This window comes from Rhodnius prolixus, unplaced genomic scaffold (genome assembly GCF_049639745.1).
Source record: "Rhodnius prolixus isolate KJV_2025 unplaced genomic scaffold, Rpr scaffold_1, whole genome shotgun sequence".
NCBI classification, from domain to species: domain Eukaryota; kingdom Metazoa; phylum Arthropoda; class Insecta; order Hemiptera; family Reduviidae; genus Rhodnius; species Rhodnius prolixus.
This window is the reverse complement of record NW_027411581.1, coordinates 2,846,311-2,869,037: the sequence shown is the minus strand read 5'-3', so window position 1 is coordinate 2,869,037 and position 22,727 is coordinate 2,846,311. Positions and strand designations below refer to the sequence as shown.

Genomic DNA, 22,727 nt, shown 5'->3' with positions numbered 1-22,727 from the left:
AAACAAACTTGATACTGGCATGCAAATATTATAAACTTACGAGAAGCCCAAATGTATTTTCATGTCTAAACAGTTTGCATCAGGTTTAACTTAGCTTTCCAAGCCTCGGATAAGGTTCAAAACCTTGGCGAAAAAACGGATACTAATTCTTACTTTATTGCTTGTTAATATTTTACTATTTTTATTACCTGTAGTCTTAACTCCGAGATATCTAGATCTAAAGCATATTTAATTACTCCAACCAAAATAACATTAAATATTCATATGTTACTTTGCCGATTAAAATATGAACAACTTATGATTAAAAAAAAAAAAAATAGGGCTTTTTTCTTCAAATCACATTGAAGAAGGGTTTGGATATGCCACTTTAGTGATTCATGGACAGACGTTTGCTAAGTTCATATTCGCCAAGCCTAGGTGCTTCTAGGAATAGTTGAGCATTAGTGTGGGAGATTGCATGGCCGACCAAGACTCCTTTAATAATGTAATTAGGGATCCCAGTAGATCCTTTAATGATTGTGGGAGATATTTGTATAAAAAAAAAAACTATAAAGAAATGTGCAAAAGATATAATAGAGTGTTGCTGATTTGTGGAGAAGGCCCAACTACTCTAAAACTAAAAAGTGTTGTATGTACAATTTTTGATGCTGATGATAAGCATCAGTTTATTGTCTACATCAAAAACCTTCAAAAATTTAATGTTACCCTAAAGTTCAGGGTCATACTTCTTTTTTTAAGTTATATATTCTTTGAACTCCAAGCTTTATGTGTATTTTATTGATACTTAATTTACCTAACAGATAATACTAAAAGTGAACCTAGAGCGGTGCGCTCCGAAAAGATTTGCGACAGAAATATGGCTTTCTCACAAACTATGACAACAATAAATGTTTTTTGTCAAGTTCTGAATTTTATTTCAAATTTTTTTAACTGCAACTGTAGTTACCATCGCAGTATTAGAGAGAAAGAAATGTGGAGCATATTTGCGTATGAAAATTTATAGCATAAATTAGAAAACCTAGAATTTAACCGATCAAAATAAGAAAGAGGAATGATTTACCAGTAATCATTCAGAGAATATCGATCAGTTGTGTTGTTTTTTACTAAATGAGATAAAGCATTTATATAATCGATACACCTTCAAATTTATTTTTAGTAAACCATGCTGGGGGGGGGGGGAAGCAAGAAAAATCATGCATATCATAAAAAGATTTCACCCACAAATCAGTTTTGGTTAAGATAGAATTAATAAATGTGTCATTACCAAGAGCTTATTAGAATCTAGAAGATACAATTAAATATATATTTAAAACCAATTATCGATCATTATCTAATCGAATTTATATAATGCACAAACTTACTGGTGTTCCTGTGGAGATGATGGCCGTGGGCTAGTTTCTGGTGGAAGTGTATGACTTTTATTATCACTCTGCTCCTATTGTTAAATATTAATGGTTTATTACACAATGATAGGTGATATTTTTCTCTTATAAAAATTTATCAAAACTTACATTAGGGCATGCTGAATTTTCATCTCCTGATAAGTATACTGTTCTTCTAGTGCCTGGATTTCCAAGTCCTAAACCGTCTGTAATCGAAACAATCAATACATTCTTAATAGAGGGCGTCTTAATGGAGTGTTTAAAGAGAAGCCCTTTTCTAAACTTTCCATGACTTCAGTTATTTTTACAGCGTTGTCTATAATGGTCCTACTATCCAGAGATATATGTCCGGGACCTTTACGATTCCACTATTGGTCTCTTTATTTTTTAATACAGCCTCAGTCTAATTGTGCGAATCAAGAAGCTACCTTGCTTATATTGTCCACCCAACCCGAACTCATATTTGTCATTTCGATCGTGAGACTTATAAAAGGGAAGTCCTATCATCAAATAAATCTATATCAAAGCAGTTTTTCTAAAGAATTTATAGCTCCTGGAATGTATAGTCTCCAAGACGTTCTCTGTCGGAATGAAATGTGCATTCGAGAATTCTTCTTCTTTTTTTTAATCACAAAAAGCAATTGTACGTCTGGCGTTTAGATAAGAAAAAAACAGACAAGCGTTGCCCTAACCTTAAACTTCTTAAATTTCTTGTAGGACCCCTTTACCATCCGAAACTAGGAAGCCGAAGTAGACAAACTCCCTCTTTCGAAGGAGTAACTATAACTGCCTATGCAGATAGAATTCTCACTAACATTTGGATTATAGCCATGGCTTTTATTCAAAGACTTAAAATAAATAAACAGAAATAAATAGTTGTTTATAGCGGCCATCACGTGACTAACTAGTTGAGGATACTCGTATACAGAAGCAAAATCAATCAGAAGTGCTCCTGCTTAAAGTGCAGTACTTAAAAACATCGTTAGCCAGAAAAAAAGATAAAACAGTAAAAGGTAAAATAGTACCGCAAGAACCTATACCATGCAGGGTGCTTGCGGATTATACTTTACAACAATCAAACAATGTACCTTGTCTAGTTCTTACATCCTCCAAACTTGTATCAGAATCTGTACCACCCCTATCGCCAGCATTGCTTCCTCGTCTTATCGCATCCTCATGCCAAGATCTGCGACTCTACAATAAACAAATCTTATTTAAAATACTCATAAAATTTCTTCTTAGTATAATTTAAACAAATAAAGGTGTACATTAAAAAAAAATTATATACGACGCGGCTGATTCTTACTAAAGGAATCTAATTCACATAATAATGATGAAGGGCAACTTCTTCCTAGAACCCTTGAGAAATAGTGTCATATGTAACTCAAAATTACATACCAATCCTTTTAAGTTCAAACTTACTTTACTGATCAGATCTGATCCTGCTTTCCTTACTCTTCGAACTAGGTTTGCACCAAAACTTTTCCTTTTAAAAAAAAAAAAGAACATAAAAAAGATTAACAAAAGATACAAGAAGAAAAACAAATATTGTAAAATGACATACTTTTTTGATGGACAGCTATCCATTTTCCTATATTGTTCCATAATTTTTTCTTCTAATTTTTCTTTTTGTCTACACAGGTTGTTGACTTGATCTCTGTAAATTATTGGATAATAACAAAATTACATTATGAAGTAAATAAATAAGACAGTATATCCGTAAGTTAAATAAAAAAGAAAAAGTAATCTTCACAGTAAAGATCGAAACACCAATTATTCAATTATTTCGAACGATTTTACGTTCAGTAGGCCTAAATAAATTCTATTCAATTGTATGTCCTTCAGAACACGCCATTCACAATAAAAGAGAATTTTTTGTGGTTTAGCCAAGTACCATCTCTCCAAAATAATCTTATACATAAATTTTTAATGAAATAATATTTAAATTCTAAGTTAGAGATCTACGAGTAACATATATTCACCGTGTGTGGAAAAACATTCTCGGACACTATAATTGGACAATGTAGAGGGAAGCCTACAAATCCCCTCTCACCCAGAAGTACCCATAATTGAACTTTCTCAGAAAAATGACCTACTTTGTCCGGTACCAAGTTTAATGAATGAATTAACAGCTGGCCAGGATGCCATTGATTTACGTTCTATTCATCACACCCATTTCCGCAAGCGATCAATTTAATATTTATTTTCACGAATGCTCAGACTTGGAAGAAGAATTTGTAGGGCTTCGGCTTTTGGTAAGTTCACAGGCTCCTTGGACAGAACGACGCCATACTTCCTCTATTATATTTGCAAGCAGAAATACTTACGTGAACAGTTTTTCTTCCATATGATAATGATCTTTATCCTCCAGTGAATGCGTCAATAGTGCATGGTACTGCCCCAGCAAGAGTGTTACATGTTCCATCAATGATTTCCTATCTTCTTCTAAATTCATTTTTACTTGCTTTAAAATCTATATTAATAAAATTACGACACATGTAAATAGTAATTATGAAATGTAAAATAATGCATCAAAACTTAGAATAATCGATCCCAGTAAATAAATTAAATTACCTCGACTTCATTGTTCAACTTGGATAGATGTACTTCAAGATGAGTTTTATTATCAGTCAACGTGGACATCTTCCCTTGGAGTTCGGTCAAAGCTAGTGACAACTTTCTAACTTCATTCTTAAGAGTTTTATTCTCTTCTTGAGAGGTTCTAAATTCTACTTTTAACTTGTCACTAGCTGTAAATAAGTTACGAAAATCTTCCTAGAATGTAAAAATGAGTTAGTGTTTACGTCAATAGAAACAATGGTAGCATAATTATTTTTAGCAAAATTGTTTTAAACAAATATATAATTAAGAGAACAGTTTTAAAAGCAATCAAAAATTGAACAATTAATTCCTTGTGTATAAATGAATAATATGAATAGATAACTTCAGGATTCCTTGAATTTGTAAATTAAAGAAAAAATAAAAATTACGAATAATTCGTTTACAAAGACAAAAAGCATGACATAAGTAGCTCCATAAACTCATTCAATAATACTTTAAAATATTAAACGATATTTTTACATTTCAAATGAGATATTGTGGTAACTTGTGGAATCAAATTTACTCCATCTAAGAACATTAAAAATTTAAAATAAATTCTCTCATTCTAAGCGCATTCTGCACATAATGATACACATGTTCAGTTTACATATAGAATCATCATTTCTGAACAATTTTACCGTGTAGTAATATAAAGCCATTCTGGAACCGAACAAATGAGTCCAGGGTGCTCGCAGGTATTTGTCTATGAGCATTAAATACGTATAACTATCCTGGAAAAACATCTAGAACCATCTTGCAGAAAAGTCACTAGAAAATTGAATAATCCATCGAGAAAAGTGGCTCTTCTGGTAGTGGAAATACCCAAATAAATATTACTAACTCATAGAAAAATAAATAAATGAAACTAACTTTCAGTTTAGAATGTTCACGTCGTAAATTTGTAAGACAAACAGAATCTCCAGAAACTTTATCTAATTCTCCAGTAATTTCTTGTATTTGTGCTTGTTTAGCTTCTATTGTTGCTTCCAATTTTTCAATAGCTTCATTACTTGTTCTTGTTTCAGTTCGTGTTTTCTTCAGTTCACCACGTAATGATTCTCTTTCTTTACAAATAGTTTCATACTGGGCTGATAACTGTTCGTGGATTCTTTGTAAAGTCAACTGATCTACTAATAGTTGTTGATGCTGTTCGCGTAAATTTTCGTGATTTTTACACAACTATAACAAGAAAAAAAGAGTTATTTAATCGAATAAGGATCACAAATTAAGAGTTTTATTAAAAATATATATATATATTATATTCACCTCATCTTTTTCAGCAACTAATTGAGAATTGGCAAGTTTCTGGGCTGTATGCTGTGAAGTAAGGCTGGTCACTTGAGATTGTAAAGTGGCTAATTCAACTTCTAGTCTTGCATTTTCACCGGCAAGATCTTTCACATCGTCTTCTTGCATTGGACCTAGTCTTTCCTGTACTGCTCGCACTATTTCCGGACATGATACTATTCTGAAGGAAAAATTAAAAAGAAGAAAATTAATAAGTTCAACCAACAAACGTGCTTCATATGGAATTTTCACTATGAAAATACTCAAATATTTGATACTGTATCTAAATCGCTTCATTTTGCTTTTGGATATGCGAATAATATTGATCTGACGGTAACTTAAAGTAATCCAAGAGGCGTTACTACAGTTGGAGGGAGCGAGACAGAAATTATTATTAAGATAAAGCAAGACGAAATGAATTATTTGAGACCAAGTTTCAGGAACTGTGAGCAGCAAGATATGTGATGTTCAGTGGGAGTTATGCGTAGCGAGAATGCAACATAATAATGGCATCATTGTAAACCCCTTAGGGTTTCCGTCTTTAAGGTAGCAAACCTTCTTTAGCTGGAGGTTGTTAGCAACTAAGCGAAATTTGAAAATTCTACAAATTTTCATTTATGAGTTATGGAGAATACAGACAGAAATACCAACTTGTAAAAACAATTTTTTCTGATAAATAGAGGATTTAATTTATCTGAGAAGAACACAATCGGATGTTACCCATTTGCCACCGTCTGTGAATTAACGCAGAATCGGTACTGCTATTCCTGCTTTGATTTTTGTGATGGTATTCAGATAATAATAATAATAATCAGCAACTATGATCACCGACTAACCTATCGAACGCATTTTCAGGATCTGAAAGTTGTTCCACGGCAAGACCTAATTTCTCTAAAGTATTCATCAAACGCTGTGTAACCATTTTCTCCTGGACCAGTTCTTTATGCAGTGTAGCCAAAGTTGCCTTGTCAACTTCATATCTTGATAGTAGTTCTTTCCATTCTTTTTCAACATTGCACAACCTGGATAAAATGAGAATTTTATTACATGTAAGACCTAATATTTTAAAAAAAAAAATACCTAGCAATTAATTACCTAGCATTCTGAGCACACATTTCTTCATATTGTTTCATAAGTTGGGATTTTTCTTTTGAAAGGGTATCTAGTTCACATTGCAACTTGTCAACATCACAAGCTTTTGACTGAAAAAATACAAATTATTTTTTTATTTAAATTTGAAATTCAAGGTCATTCGAACAATATCACTTTCAACGCTACATGATAACTTATTCGAAAGTTATAGAACCTTGAGGGATACTTACTTCCACCGTCAATCGCAACCTATTAATTTCTTTTTCCTGCGTAGAAACTTTATTTTTCAATTCCGCTAACTCTTCCAATTGAACTTCTTTAGTTTTATTTTTTTCTAATAGTTCTTCAGCTTCTATTGCTCGCTTTTCCATACGACTCTTTTCTCTTTGAATCATTTCAATTTCTTCTACGCGTGACTTTAACAAATAAAATTAAAATTAACAAATATACAAGATTTCTTAGAATTTTAATAAAATTTTAGTAAACTTTATTTATTGGTTTCTATTTTTTACTCCAGCGAAAGGACTTGCAGCCTTAAGGGCCAGCGTTACACGCAAGTAATGGCTTTAAAACATTTTACTATCACATACACTCTCTAATCAAAGATTCATAGCATCAGTGCACAACCTTTGTAAAAACTACTCAAACAATATCAAGAACTTTTCCAAGCCATAATAAGCAGACAAACAAGGATAGAGTTAAGAGGAAAAGGATTATTATAGGATCCTGGGATACTTAGTAGCCCAAAGTAACTTTTACTAAATTGTCGTAATTTTTGTACTTAACAATTATACGAGGCATGTCCAGAAAGTACTCGTAAGTGTACTGAGGCTCTCACGGCCGGTGGGATTTTGTTTCTCGACATGTTGACTACACTGCCGTGTAACCTGATTCCTCTCCTCCGCAACGAGACCGGTTCGAGGTCAATACGTTGAGGACTGTCGACGCGACAATAGGTTTCAAGAAAAATGTCAATCCAATCTCCCGCCAAGTGCGAAATACGCGGCGTCATCCGTTATCTCGATGAAAGGGAAAAACTCCGGTTGAGATTTATAATGAGGTAAAAAATGCATATGGTGATAAAGCTATGAATCGTACGAGTGTGTTCAAGTGGTGTCGCGAGTTTAAAAACGGTCTTACGTCTGTGCATGATGATCAGAGGAGCGGAAGACCTTCAATTGTGGAAAAAAAAAAAATCGAAAATGCGCTCCGTGACGATCGCAGATTGACTGTGGATGAACTTTTTGCGATATTTCCGCAAATCTCCCTTCCAAACGAGAAAATGGACGAGGCCGTGTATTTCCCACTTGGCGGGAGATTGGATTGACATTTTTCATGAAACCTATTTATCGCGTCGGCAGTTCTCAACGTACTGACCTCGAACCGATCTCGTTGCGGAGGGGAGGAATCAGGCTACACGGCAGTGTAGCCAACAGGTCGAAAAAAAATCCCTCCGGCAGTGAGAGCCTCAGTACACTTACCTTCTGAACATGCTTCGTAATAAATGAACATTCAATTTTACATGTACAACAAACAAACTTTTTTTAAAAAACAAATACCTGCAACTGCGACTCAAGTGAATCTCTAATATCTTGCATCTTTTTCGTATCACGTTGGGCATTTTTCACCGTAGTCTCCATTTCGCTTATGTGTAACATTAACTTTTTCTTAGCATCTTCATATTCTTCGACCTTTGAAAAACAAAAACAAACTTTATTTTTTTAAAAAAATAGAAATTTCTTAACCATAATTTTAAGATCTACAAATATAATTGGAAGACTAACGTTTTTTCCCTTTAATTTTACCTGCAAAGACAATTTCTTTTTCTCCTTCTCAAGCTGTAATATCCTTTCATTGGTCTGATGTAAGGCAGCATCTTGAAGATTTTCAACAGTAGAAGCCAATCGTCTATTTTCAAGTTCTAATCTTAAAGCACGAGCTTGCGCATTGCTGCTCAGTTGTTCGCATAAACTGTTATCACCTTCGCCAACTAGAAATTTGTAAATTAATTGTATTTAAAAAAAAAAAAAATTGTTTGAATCCTCTCACAGGTTTGTTACCTTTACCTCTTACAATTTTCAAGGTTTTAACTTATACAAACTCGCGAGTTTCTAAATATAATAATTTTCACATTTTATTGTTTTTTAAAATCATAAATTGCAATGATATGATACTTTAGCAGAAAGCATACTTCCAAACTCTTACCAGAACTGCCCTAAAACGTATTCTCCCCCCCTAAAAACAAATTATTTAAATAAAAGTTCGACCATGGGTAATATAAATTAAGATTTTAAAAGAAAATCATAGCAGAAAAGTTAGAAAAGTTAAAACTCTCTCAATTTCGACTCGATCACAATACTTCCGGTAACTAAGGCAGTATATAAGGCTAGTATATCCGGGTCACAATATTCATTACCTGAAGTTTCAGCTAATTGTTCATCCAGCAATGAACTATCTTGATGTAAAGCGGATTTGCTGAGCAAAGCAAGCTGAGCGTTTTCTTCGAATAATTCTTGTATTTTTTCTTGATTTGCTTCACGTTCCTATATAGAAAACAAGGAAATAATTATTAATAACATATAAATTATTTCTCTTCCTAGTGGCTTCTTACAGTTCACTGTCCGGTGATGGACTGTAACGAGAGAAACACTGTACGGAGGCTGGTAGTGCACTGAAAAAAGCTCCGGACTTCAATAACCTTAGATGTTGACGCACCTTAAATGATTAATTATTATTAAAAATAATTTTAATTTCATTTTACGAAAACATACCAATGATAATTCATTTATAGTTTGTTTTAATGAAAGAATATCAGCTTCCAGTTGAACGGTATATTCCACTCTAGTCCTAGCTCTAGCTAATTGTTCCTCCAACATTTCACGAGTTTCCTCTAGAACTCGATTGTCCTGTCGTAATTCTTCCGTACGAGATCTATTGTAAAAGAGAGTTTCAATTTATTAAAGGGCCAATCAAAGAGGGATATATATCTACTACTAAGACGTGCCCTATATATATTTTTTTCTTTTGTACACCTTTTTTTCAAAAGTATTGCATCTTCTTTGAAATATTTTGGGGACATGCTCTGAACTTTCTTTCTTAGTAAAGTGAAAGGAGATATTATTATTTTACAGTCTCTCCGAACTGTCCCTGACGTTCATTGTAAAACATGAGTATCATTGTAAATAGAAAAAGAAAGTAAAATAGGTATCACCGCCTTGTAATGGTCTGAGGTACTGTGTAATTGTTGCCAAAAATACTGGTGACTACTATATATTGGGTGTCCCCCAATTGAAACCTCATATCGCTAAGAATGTTTAAGATGTAGAAGTATGCTCTATGGTTAATGGTTTAGCCATTTTTATTAAGCTCATCTGGTTAACTTGCTATCTCAGAGCCAAAGATGTCCCTAAATTGAAAAAGAAATTTTTATGTACCTATAATAATCAAGATCTGATAAGCGATCTCTGTATCGTGCCACTTCAGCTTCAAGACGTTCAGCTCGTTCAGCTTTTTCTCTAAGCGAATCAGCTTCATCTCTATACGCTTTACCCACTCTAGCTTCAGTTTTTAATTCATTTATCTGAAGAAAATTTCCATGATATCGTTAATTTAATTGAAACATCCATTATGTTTTAATGTATGTAAAAAATATTAACTTACTTCACTCTTTAATTTCGATATAAGTGATTTATTACATTCTAATTCTTCTTTAGCTTCAGAAAGCGCTTCCGATTTCTCTTCTCTGAAACAAAATAAGTTTATGAAAGCTTTACTTTTATAAAGAGCTTTCTAAAAGAGTTAAAAAACTTACAATTCTTGTCTCTGTTTTCTTAATTTAGCTTTCCAATCTGCTAATTCCACAGCTAAATGTTGCGATTCAGATCCAGACATCAAACACCCTTGATTTTTTTTTTCATCATGATTCACTCCATTCAACTGTTTGGTAAAAATAAAAATTATATTTTATACATTAAAAAAAAACGAAATTTTTGGACGAAAAAGGAAATCCGCTTATTAAATGTATTAAGCTTCTTAGTAGATCTAGTGTTAGTGCAAGTTACTGCGGCCCTAACGGATCTACTGCAATCTACGCAGTTTAATATTTGATGCTGATAAAGTTTGGACTGATGCCATGCCTTAGGCTTGGAAAGAACTGCTTTGTCGCCTCTGTCGGTGATCGCGAACAGAATATGTATGTTGAGAAGGAGGTACCGTACAGTCTAATATCGTTTACTTTAGCTTGTCTTACTTGATGACTATATTTGATTATGGGAAGCGCATTACAACATAAATAAATAAATTAAAAGAATTACTTTACCTGCATATATAGATCTCTTTGCTTAACTAGAGATCTAATATGATTGATAAGAAGTTCATTAGGCACAGAATCACTTCCTTCCGGGGTCAAAACAATTTCCTGACTTTCTGTCACCTTAAAAAAAGAAAAAAACATGAGTGAGTCCCTCCTTATTTGAAGACAACAGAACGTTTCATACATTCACTAAAGAACAATAATCTGTACTAATCAACTTTTAAACAACCATGCATGTTTCAACGCAAAAAAATTAGCAATTCAATAAATTACCTTAGATCCTAAATTATCAGTACAGATAAATTTTAAAACATTTATATTAACCTGTTTAATACAATCAACAAGAGAATGTTGAGCATCTATTGGCAGAGTTTTAATTCTTTCAATGAAGGCTTGTTTATTTGGACATTGTACAGCACACCCTAACAAAAGTAACAGTAATAAACTCATCTGTTCTAGTCCAGCACGTGTATCGGCCTGTCTACCAAGTACTGAAGCATCAGGTAATTTTAATACTAGCTGACACAATTCTTCCTGAAACAAATATTTTGAAGTCTGGTGATTGAAAGAATAATGGCACGATATCTCAAATAAAGGCAGGTTGATTTAGAGGATATGATTGAGTGAAACCTAAGAAACGGTCACCGGCATTTAGAATTAAATGGAAAAGGCAACCTTATTGTTAAGTAATTTAACCATTAATTAGAAACAAAAAAAAAAAAAAGCAATGTATACATTGCAAAGTTATTATTAATAACATTGTTTCATAGACATTATCATATATTCTTATTAATTATAATTAGGGCTTACTACAAAAGGAATATATCTTTCTTTGGAAAATTTACCTCGTACAATGTTTTAATGTTTTTAATGATACAGTCCATATTTTTCGTTCGCAAGGACGGATTACCAAGACTGGGACCAACTCCATGATGAACTGGTTCCGGGTCACTGAAATACATTTTATTATAAACTTTGCTAGTAATAAAAAAGTATTATTTTTTCTACAATCATGAAATCCAAGTGATAAATTAATATTTAAGATTGGACAATTATTTTAATCCAGTTTCTAAATATATTGACAGGGGAGGGATTAGCTATGTGGTTAGCGTACTAGATTTCCACGCGGAGGTCCCGGGTTCGAATCCAGCTGCTAACCCTTAGATTTTCTCTTTCTAGGAGCTTCTTACAGCTCACTGTCCGGTGATGGACAGTGTTGTCTGTAACGAGAAAACACTGTCCGGAGGCCAGCAGTGCACTGAAAAAGCTCCAAGCGCTAATAACCTCAGCTGTTGATGCGCAAAAAAAAAAATATATATATATATATTGACCATTAATACATCATTCTTTTCTCCATCACTTAGTCCAAGAAGGCTGGAATAAGTTTCTTTGAAAGAACCAAATAAATATGGGACTAAAAAAGGTTTAATTGATAGTAAAATCTAGTTTTAAGGGCAAGATTTATGACATACGTAATGGCAGTTAATAATTCAAAAATATCATCAGTTTGAGAAATTAAATTGAGGCATACTAGTCACTAAAACTATTCTTGCGATAGTGATTAGCTAACTAATTAATGCTTACATTAGAAGTAGAACTTCGTGTATGAGGACACCATCTGCTAAGTCATCATAATCAGATAGGCACATAGGGTCATGAAGGCAAGAACGAAACTAGAAATAAACAGTTTTTTTTTTTTTTATAATAGAAAACTTATTTGTTATTCTAACAGTACCATACAAAATAGAATTAACTTACCCATGTAACAAGAGGCCCGTCCAGAAATTCCTCTATGTCAGTTTTCGTTGTCATAATAAAAAAAATTGTATTTCTACAGAAAAGAATTGAAAATTGTGTTTCTTAGTCATCTGCAGAATTGAAATATAAAAAGATGTTCAGACAGTAAAGGGTTTTCCCAATTGCTTCTTACTAATTTACTTTATAAATCAAAAAGAGTAAAGGATCACATTAAATTAATTTAATTGAAACCAAACAGCATGATGAACTTAAAATAAAATTATTACACATCAACAATGAAACACTTAATAAAATTCATTATAAATTATTAAAAAATAATGTAAGGGAAGAAATAACATTGATGTGTGTAGAATGTACAAGGCACTATTTGCAGTAGCTTGAAATTTATTTAATCGACAATTCTAAATCGATCCTCACCATCACTTAAAACAAATAGTTGTGAGAACTATCATAAATTATTCTCTTCTTTTGAATGAGTTTTAATTAATCATGATCTTTTCTGAATGATTTGATACCTACACTATTTTTTAGGTAAAATTGTTATAATAAAGTCAAATTTAATTTAAAATACATTCAATTTTTTTCGGGAAACATCTTTGAAAACTGAATAAACTTTAGTCTTATTTAATTTTGAAATTAAATGCTATTATATGGATTCATTAGGGTTTATTCAGTTAAAGATGAGAAATTAGTTCTCATATATGTATACTCCAGAGTACTTATTTATTATCGATTGTAATTTAATATATTTTTTCTTCGATTATTAAACAAGAAGTTTATCTCTCATCGGGTTATACCTGTCAAATTTTGAATTGTATTTTTAAGAAGGGTATGGTTTATAATTATTAATTAGTGCAATGAAATTGTGTGTGCCGTCAGATCTGCAACAGAAAATTTAAATTTGTTAATATGTCATCCAGTCATATAAAAGTATAATTTGATAGTTATGATAGTTTTGTTGAAGTCATATTTAGAAGAGATAATATCATTTACCTTCTTTTTTTTTCTTTTGTAGAGATATCGTAGAAAAGAACTTGAAAATTCATCAAGTTCTGATTCTTCAGATTATGAATCTTATGTTCCAATTAAAGAACGAAAGAAAGAAAAACTATTGAAACTTGGAAAATTAACACAGGTTAGTCTTTCTTAATTTGAAGATTTGTATCAGATTTAATGAGAAAGTTGATCTTATGGTGAAGAAAGCATTTAGTGGTAAAAATGAATTGGGAAAGAGTGATTTTTGTGCACTCAGGATACTGTCGGAATATTAAACATAACGGGTCACCTGATTGTAATCATAATTAAGTATAACATCCACTTGTGTCAAAGACACTCCTCGCACGAAGTGCACCTCTGTACGTGGATATTAGCCATTGTTGAGGGCGCCAATCCGTTAGCAAGTAGAGAAAGATTTTAAAATGTGTATGATGCGAACTATAAAAACGTTGTACACTCTGATTAAATTACCTACATATTCAGTATTTATAGATTTCCCATCTAAATCAATTCCTTCAATATAAAAAAAATATGGTTTAATATACAATACTATATGCTCTTTACGCTTATTTCTGGTTACTTCATAAACGATTGTAGTCTATTTAAAAACAATGATAGTTAAGGAAGCTTATAAAAGTTCTCAACACAGGTTCGCATCTAATATATCTTATTTGACTGAATGTACGGGACTCAATTCAATTCTCGGAATAGGCCTCATTGTTGTTTAATGGTTAATATGAGATATTTATATTCGCCTTTGTCCTCAAAACCTGGTTGGTAGTTTGCTAAAGCCCGCCTGAAAGAATTGGCAATTTTTGTTTACTTTTGCTTGTTAACTGTTATCATTAAGCTTTATCAGCTTTATAATATCAACCATCTGATTACCTGGAGTTTTTTATATTTTAATAGTTGAAAGATGAAGCATCCAGAGGGAAATCCTCAAGTGAAAATGAAAAAGAGGATGAGGATGGAAAAATATGGGGAAGAAAATCTAACATAAGTCTTTTAGACCAGCATACTGAATTGAAGAAAATGGCTGAAGGTAAGTAAATTTAACGTTTGATTCTAGATTATTTTATTTATTTTATTTTTTTGCGAATATGTCAAATTTTTTATAACGAGTATTCATTGGAAACACTTGTAGGCTTGTAAATGGAGATAATGTACAGTCCTTCCCAAACCATATGCGGAGTTATTCTGTCGTGAGCCTTTTCTAAGGCAATGAAGGCAAAGTCATTATTTTCATCCTTAAGTAGGATTTGTTTTAGGGATAGCGTATTGTCGATGCAACAATCGGCCCATCGAAAACCTGTATATTTCTCTTGTATTTTAAATTTTTCCTTCTCATATATGTTCCTGAATGCTGTTTTATTTCAGCCAAGAAGGAAAGTGCAATGGAGAGACAACTGAAAGAAGAAGAGAAAATATTGGAAAGTGTTGCTGAAAAAAAAGCTTTAATGGGAGTGGCCGAGTTGGCCAAAGGTATCCAGTATGAAGAATCCTTAAAAACAAGGTATAATCCATCATTAGCAGTCACTTATATATTCTCTAGAGTAAATTGGTAATATTCTAGTAACAGTTCCATAATCTATAATATCTAATTTTTTAAAACTATGAAAACAGCTGGCGTGCTCCACAATGTGTGTTGAATTTGGGCAATGAACGACATGAACGAGTAAGAAACAAATTGAGAATTCTTGTCGAAGGAGAGGATGTACCGCCGCCTTGTCTTTCTTTTGCTGAAATGAAGTTTCCTCGTTCCATTCTATCTGGACTTCAAGCAAAAAATATATTAAAACCAACACCAATTCAAGTTCAAGGATTGCCTACCATGTTAGTTTCTCTTGCTCTTGGTTTATTGTTTATATAATTATGTTATATTGATGGCAGTTTAATTATAATAATAGTAATAACTATTCAACATCAACATTATTTATTAAAACTATCCGGCAGGGTAGTTGTACAAGGGTTGATCGTCAAAAACTGCACGAAAAAGCGTGATATTAAAAAACATCCACCTTTCAATTTTTCCTTTTTCTATAAAGTTAAGATTCCCAAATTTTCTTTAAAATCAAATGCATATCCCCGTTTACATATACGTACGTTTTGCTGGAGAGAGTGTCAGATTATTTCACCTATTCATTCCTCTTCAGTTTGTTCTTAATTACATTTTTTTGAGGTTCTAGGGTATGCTGCTGGGGAAAATGACAAAAACCTAGCTCTAGTGTAAGTGTTGCTAGGATTAGGTTACCGTAAGATTCCTAAAGAATGACAAGTCCATTTCTCCCTTATACCTTTGCTCCCAACATGTTATTTAAATCATGAAATTGTTTTTATTTTTTAGAAAAAAATATTTTTTTTAAATATTTTTTCTTTGTTGATTTTTCCACAGATTATCTGGACGAGATATGATAGGAATAGCTTTTACTGGTTCTGGTAAAACCTTAGTCTTTGTTTTACCATTGATTATGTTTTGTTTAGAACAGGAGACGAAAATGCCTTTTATAAAAAACGAAGGGCCCTATGGTAGGTAAAAGTAAAAAGAACTTTTATTATTATTATTATTAAAACGAATTATTTACAAAAATTATTTTTTGGTTTAGGTTTAATTATCTGCCCATCAAGGGAGTTGGCTAAGCAAACATTTGATATAATTCAATATTATATTTCCATTGTACAAAAACATGGAGGGCCTTCTTTGCGATCAGTTCTGGCTATCGGCGGCATACCGGTAGCCGAATCACTTGATGTTATCAGCAGGTATTTTTACTGGAGACATTCTGTACGATTAATTTATTGGTGTGCTTTAAATATAATTGTAATTTCTTTTGTCACAGAGGAGTACATATAATGGTGGCTACACCAGGACGACTGATGGATATGCTTGATAAAAAGATGGTGCACTTGAACATGTGCAGGTAGGTCAATAATTACCTTATTTACGTTTTTCATTTTCTCGTCCATTCCTTAAAAGGAAGTATTTGATTGTACAGAGTTTCAATTTAAGAAGATATAATCTTCATCTTTACAAATTACTGTGTTAACTAAAGTTCTGAAATTCTGTCTCATAAATATTCTATTCGAATAAAATATCAAATCTGTATTTTAGTCAAAGTACAGTAATTGTTACTATATAAGTAAAACTCTTAATGTTATGTATTGAAATTAACAATAATTTCCGTTCAAAATTAATTGATACAAACTTTAAACTGTAAAACAAAAATTTAAAACACGTATTGATTACCTGCTCTTAAACAACCAAACATTATGTTTGCTCTCTCCTTGAAAAAGTTAACTCGGAGATCTGTAATATTCAAAAAAAAGAATATTTTTCCTCTCTGTACGAAAAGTTTAAAGTTGTTTCTGATTCCAAAGAGTTCTGGTGTGCAGTTAACCTATTCCGAAGTAAGATCTTTGTTCTTGGGAATGAAATAACCCTGACTGAGTTGGTGTCCCACTTCAGATCTCTCCTCAACCCACCTTTGCTCTCCTCTTTTTCTTACTGTGATCCTTACACCTGTTCACCTATTCTGGACTCTCCTTTTTCCTTAGATGAACTCGCTCTGGTTATTTCGAACCTAAAGTGTAATAAAGCCCCTGGCCCGGACCGCGTGGTCTATGAATTTTATAAGTATGCTCCTCCATCTTTTGTAGATATACTTTTATCTTTTTACAATTACATTTTTGAATTTGGCGATCTCCCTCCGTCTTTTGGAAGATCTCTGATTTTTCCCCTTTATAAGAAAGGAAATATAAACGATGTTTCCAATTATAGGGGTATTTCCTGCCTTGACACCATAGCAAAAATATTTACGTCTCTGTTGCTTCGTCGGTTAGATAATTTTGTGACCCAAAACAATTTGCTGAGTGAATTCCAATCTGGATTCAGACGTGGCCGCTCTGCGATAGATAACATATTTGTTTTGTTAAATTTAGTCCGCTTGAGGCTGTCGGAGAAAGGGCAGAAATTATTCTGCTTTTTCGTCGACTTTAAGTCGGCTTTTGACTCCATAGATCATTCTTCTCTATTTTTGAAATTATTTAACGTCGGTGTTTCTTCAAAATTTATGAAAATTCTCAAAAAACTTTACTCTTATTCATTGTCATCGGTCCGAGGTCACGAGGGGAATTCAGATTATTTTCAAGTCGGTTCGGGAGTAAGGCAGGGCTGCCTCCTAAGCCCGATTCTGTTTTCTTTATTTGTGGATGATCTTCCAGATATCCTGGAAAGTGGGGTTTTGGTGGGTGACACAAAAATTAAGATCCTACTCTATGCCGATGACATTGTGTTATTGACGGATAATCCTTTAGCCCTGCAAAGAAATATTAAAATTTTGGAGGGTTATTGTGATCAGTGGAATCTCTCTGTGAACTTGGCCAAATCAAAAATAATGATCTTTCGGAACGGTGGAAGGTTGGCTTCTTCGGAGAAATGGTATTATCGGGGTCAAAGAATCGAGGTGGTGAACAGATACAAATACCTCGGCGTCATCCTAACTCCTCGCCTATCTTTTTCTGCCCACCTAGAAGAGAGAATCTCGGTAGCCAAACTTGGTTTAAATAGAGTGTGGCATAAGTTCATTTTGAATAAAAATGTCCCATTAGACGCTAAACTCCAAGTTTATAAAAGTGTTTCGCGTGCTGTGGTTTGCTATGGTGCCCAGGTCTGGGGTTTTCAGTGTTATGATTTATTAGAGAAATTTCAGAGATTCTTCATTAAGAAGTTATTTTCGCTTCCTTCTTCTACGCCAAATTACATGCTTACAATAGAATCAGGTCTGGAACCTTTTGAGACTTACACTTTATCTTTGCACTTTAAATATGTTCTTAAAACTCTTTCTTTTCCTGATAATAGACTTACTAAAAAAATAGCTCTCCAAATTATCAATAAAAAACTTTTTTGGTTCAAGCATTGGCTCTCTTTGGCAAGGTTGTACTCCCATGGCTTTGAGGGTTGCCTTGCTGATCTTCCGAACTGGCGCAGTCAGCTTTTCTCTCTTGTTTCTGCGATCAGGGAATCTCTTTCCGAGCAGTCATTAAACAGAACGGTTATGTCCGAACGTTTTCCTTTATATAGTTTCTTAGTTCGTGAACATAAAGATTGCGTAACGGCCTCTTTTCATGACAAACTAAACATCCTTGACCTGCGTTGGTTTTTCAAGCTCCGAGGAGAGCTTCTGTATCTGAACCATAGGCCTTGGTTAGATAGAGACTTTGACGAAGAAAAGTGTTCTCTGTGTAATTATAATGTTCGCGAGGAGATTTACCACTTTCTGGGGGAATGTCCTCTACTATCTGAGTTTCGTCAAATTTATTTCAAAAAGGCTACTCTCTCCAGGGAGGAGATCATTGGGTTCTTGTCTGGCCAGGTCCAACCTTGCCCGCTGCTACGCTATGCTCGCCATGCCTGGAGGGTCAGGTATCACTGGCTTTCTGACATTATTTAGAATAGACATTATAAGATAATTCTAGAATTTTTGAATTGTAATTTCTTTATTTATTTTATTTTTTCCTTCCTTATTTTTCTTTTTAAACAAACGTGTTTTTCTTTTTTGATTTTCCTTCTCAATAAGTTTGCTACAATTTCTTTTTGTGTATAGTTTAATGGTAATAGATAATTTATTTTTGTTTAAATTTATATTGTTTATTTGTACTCTTTATTCACTTATTTTACTTATTATTTACTTATTTTTTCTTTAATTGTTCATGCAGTAAACTCTGGCAGACGGCATTTGCCATTGCCTATATATTATGTTTTTTTTCATAATTGTACTGTACAAGTCTTATATAAAAAAAAAAAAAAAAAAAAAAAAAAAAAAAAAAAAAAAAAAAAAAAAAAAAAAAAAAAAAAAAAAAAAAAAAAAGTTAACTCACCGGTGAAGGTTATCTCATCTCTTGTAAAACAACTTTATAATTGTAATAATTTTTTTAATTTAAGCAAATTTTAAAGTTTAAATAATTTTGATTTAATAACAATTATAAAATAAAGAAACATAAGGCTCGTCGATCTTAAGAAGCATTTTCATTGCGCCTCATCTTTTTCCTTCACAATTTTTCGTGTCAACATATTAAATAAAATCAAGGCTAAGACTGGTATTTTACACCCATAACTCATTGCAACTTAACTAAGTTGGATTTATATTAAGTCTATTCTGTATAAGTTCACTAATACTATTTGTGTTCCAAAAGTTGGAATTGTGCTTTTATTATACCTAAATGTTGATGTAAGAGATATTTTATGTTTGATAGTGTTTTAGATTTTACTTAAGTATATACTTTGGCTCATGACAGTAAACTCACATTACTTGCATTGGCCACTATACTCACCTTGAGAGTTTCAAAAATACTTCTAGATTTTGAAAGCGCATTTTAGCTGTTTGCTACCCCCTCCCAAAATTAACAATAAAATTTAATTTAATAATTTCTAGATATTTGTGTATGGATGAAGCTGACAGAATGATAGATATGGGTTTTGAAGAGGATGTTCGTACTATTTTTTCTTTCTTTAAGGTATTTCATTTATCTTCTATCAGATAATTTCAGTTTATTAGAATTGCACATTAATTCATTAATTAATTATATTGTTTTTTGAAGGGTCAAAGACAGACATTGCTGTTTTCAGCTACAATGCCAAAAAAGATCCAAAATTTCGCCCGTTCTGCATTAGTTAAGCCAGTTACAATAAACGTTGGTAGAGCTGGCGCAGCATCAATAAATGTTATTCAGGAAGTTGAATACGTAAAACAGGAAGCTAAAATTGTCTACCTATTAGAATGTTTGCAAAAGACAACGCCACCTGTATTGATATTTGCTGAAAAGAAACAAGACGTTGATGCTATTCATGAATATTTACTGTTGAAAGGAATTGAAGCTGTTGCCATACATGGTGGTAAAGGTATGTAGTAAATATTGGTTATGTAAACGGATTTTCAAAAAATAAAAAAAAAATAAAAATCATCTTTGGATTCCTGTCTTCAGTTGGGATCATTCAGGAGAATGTACTATTCATTACTGATGTTCAGAATGCCTGCAGAGAGTAACCACTGAGTTCTGATTACAGAACTGAAGTAAGAAGAGAATACAGCATCTATTTGTTGTTAAGAGTTATGCAAAAAATATATTAATTAACTTTTTCGAAGTTTAAATCCATGTTACTGAAGGTACAGATGTATTTTTCTTGCGCTACTTGATGGACCCTTTGTAATCTTAAACCGGCAACTGCATTTTTGACAAGCTGGAGGTCATAAGAGCATATTGTACTTCTCGTAGAACTTTGTAATGAGATTCTTTGTTAACCGTAGTTCCCCCACTTTATTCAAACAATTGTTTTTGAACCCAAAAAGAAATTAATGTAACCCAGCGAAGAAAAGTAGATCCACTTTTTCAGCTATTTCACCGTCCTTAAGAGGCAATTTCGTATCTCAAACGTGAAAAATCTAAGTACAATACAATCAACAATATACCTAAAAGAATATCATTAAAATCTTTTTCAAACTTCATAATTAACAAAACAGTTTACTGAATAAGATTTATTACTCCCAGCTTTTCACAATTTTTATTAAACCAACCACAATAGTTGTCTAGAAATTCGGTAACTTTATTTTTATTTATAGATTATTTTGTTTTCAAACTTATTTCAGATCAGGAGGAAAGATCTCGATCTGTAGAAGCATTCCGAGCTGGCAAGAAAGATGTACTGGTTGCTACTGATGTAGCTTCCAAAGGACTGGATTTCCAGGATATACAACATGTAATAAATTATGACATGCCGGACGATGTGGAAAATTATGGTATTATATTGTTTTTAGAAAATTTCTAGTATCTTAATTTTTTCATTGCGCTTCGACAGCAGTTTTTTTTTTTTTATTCTCTCCAGTACACAGAATTGGCAGAACTGGAAGATCTGGTAAAACTGGCTTAGCTACAACGTTCATTAATAAAGCAAATGATGAAAGTGTTCTTTTGGACTTAAAGCATCTACTGATTGAAGCAAAACAGAAAGTACCGCCATTTCTTGCTGAATTACAATCAGAAAATGAAAAATATCTGGAACTTGGAGGTAAGTTTGGTATTATATCTTAATTTATATCAGGATTTAGAAAAAAAAATAAAACTAATCTGAAATATCAAAATGTTTAGATGAACGTGGATGCAGTTATTGTGGCGGTCTTGGTCATAGAATCACTGAATGTCCAAAATTGGAAGCGATCCAAAGTAAACAAGCATCAAATATTGGCCGAAGAGATTATTTGGCCAATAATGCTGCAGATTATTAGAATCTTTTATTATTATTATTATTATTTTATCTGGTATCTCTAGTTCTCTGCAACTGTTAGTTATGTTTTCAGAAAAGTAAATGGCCAAACATATGTATGGGTTTCATGTGTATGAAAGTTATGTTACAATATTCTTTTTAAATGTGAAGTTTGAATTAAGTGTTTGTAATGTACAAAGTTACCGAATATTGTAGATTTTTATCCGGATTCTGTTTGCTTTAGTTCTTTATTTCCCATCCAACCTCAAGTGGGTTTGGGAAGAGTATTTGACTTCTTTTTTTGTAATAATATAAATTTAAATATGATAATGTGGAGACGAAGTTGTAGAAACGAAGTTTGTCTATACTTTTCTACTGTTAAATACACATGTACCGTTTACTAGTTAGTATAATTCCTTCACTTCAGTTCGGCCTCAAGTTATCCAATTCGATTGCCCAGCAATGTTGTAGATTGGTAATTGAAATTTCATTTTGCTTAGATAATAAAGTTTAACTGATGGATATTATCGAGTACTACAAAGTTACCTTCGTACTGATTCCTCTCTGTTAGGAGAGGTGATGAACGTTGTGCCGTTCTCTCGCATCAAGTCATGAATACTGCAGGAAACTGTATAGCTTGCATCACCATCACTGTATCCTTTAGTACAATGCATGTATGTATCTACATCAACTGACGCACAGCTGGCCATCGTCGATAATAACATAGTAAACTCACAAAAGCACAGTAGTGCATAACAGCATTCTCGCAATTACTGAACAAGAAATTTTCAAAATCAGAAAAGTCAATGAAATGAAATTTGCACGCAATATTTTGCTCTCTGAACTGTCCGAACGTTTACATCAACAATTTACCATTCATCACAAAGTAGAGACATGTTGGACTCTTCTAACTAAAACTCGTCACTTTTTTGAAGATGAGAACAGTTCCGTTAAATTTGTAAGGAAATCTTCTGCCAGAAGAAAAGAAATGAAGCTAGTCAAACAATTAATACTGAATAAAATTGACAGTAAAAAATTCTTGAAA

General features: G+C 32.7%; 2 protein-coding genes across 5 annotated transcripts in view; one reads left to right on the top strand and one right to left on the bottom strand.

Moving 5' to 3' along the window:
- The window catches only part of LOC141447403 (uncharacterized), a 28,405-nt gene extending 15,594 nt beyond the window's left edge, over positions 1-12,811 (bottom strand). For 2 of the 4 annotated variants that reach the window (XM_074115019.1, XM_074115174.1), the window contains exons 1-24: positions 12,433-12,810; positions 12,259-12,347; positions 11,520-11,625; positions 10,999-11,208; positions 10,681-10,794; positions 10,174-10,298; positions 10,023-10,104; positions 9,797-9,942; positions 9,134-9,293; positions 8,779-8,905; positions 8,168-8,352; positions 7,922-8,053; positions 6,593-6,778; positions 6,366-6,472; positions 6,107-6,292; positions 5,250-5,451; positions 4,854-5,162; positions 3,957-4,157; positions 3,710-3,855; positions 2,947-3,039; positions 2,805-2,868; positions 2,471-2,576; positions 1,512-1,588; positions 1,362-1,435 (exon numbers count right to left, since the gene is read on the bottom strand). In XM_074115019.1, the coding sequence (XP_073971120.1) occupies positions 1,362-1,435; positions 1,512-1,588; positions 2,471-2,576; positions 2,805-2,868; positions 2,947-3,039; positions 3,710-3,855; positions 3,957-4,157; positions 4,854-5,162; positions 5,250-5,451; positions 6,107-6,292; positions 6,366-6,472; positions 6,593-6,778; positions 7,922-8,053; positions 8,168-8,352; positions 8,779-8,905; positions 9,134-9,293; positions 9,797-9,942; positions 10,023-10,104; positions 10,174-10,298; positions 10,681-10,794; positions 10,999-11,208; positions 11,520-11,625; positions 12,259-12,347; positions 12,433-12,486 (3,281 nt within the window). In that variant the 5' untranslated portion in view covers positions 12,487-12,810. Of the gene's footprint in view, positions 1-1,361; positions 1,436-1,511; positions 1,589-2,470; positions 2,577-2,804; positions 2,869-2,946; positions 3,040-3,709; positions 3,856-3,956; positions 4,158-4,853; positions 5,163-5,249; positions 5,452-6,106; positions 6,293-6,365; positions 6,473-6,592; positions 6,779-7,921; positions 8,054-8,167; positions 8,353-8,778; positions 8,906-9,133; positions 9,294-9,796; positions 9,943-10,022; positions 10,105-10,173; positions 10,299-10,680; positions 10,795-10,998; positions 11,209-11,519; positions 11,626-12,258; positions 12,348-12,432 lie in introns of all 4 variants that reach the window. The other 2 variants (XM_074114940.1, XM_074115101.1) reach the window with 2 other exon arrangements.
- A 395-nt stretch (positions 12,812-13,206) lies between these two features.
- Positions 13,207-22,082, top strand: abs (ATP-dependent RNA helicase abstrakt). The gene is made up of 13 exons (XM_074115912.1): positions 13,207-13,362; positions 13,448-13,567; positions 14,338-14,470; positions 14,806-14,941; positions 15,052-15,261; positions 15,821-15,954; positions 16,032-16,188; positions 16,266-16,346; positions 19,857-19,938; positions 20,023-20,323; positions 21,069-21,218; positions 21,305-21,487; positions 21,568-22,082. Exons 1-13 carry the CDS (start codon positions 13,342-13,344, stop codon positions 21,702-21,704), a joined length of 1,845 nt encoding a protein of 614 aa, XP_073972013.1. The 5' UTR covers positions 13,207-13,341; the 3' UTR covers positions 21,705-22,082.
- The last annotated feature ends 645 nt before the right edge of the window (positions 22,083-22,727 follow it).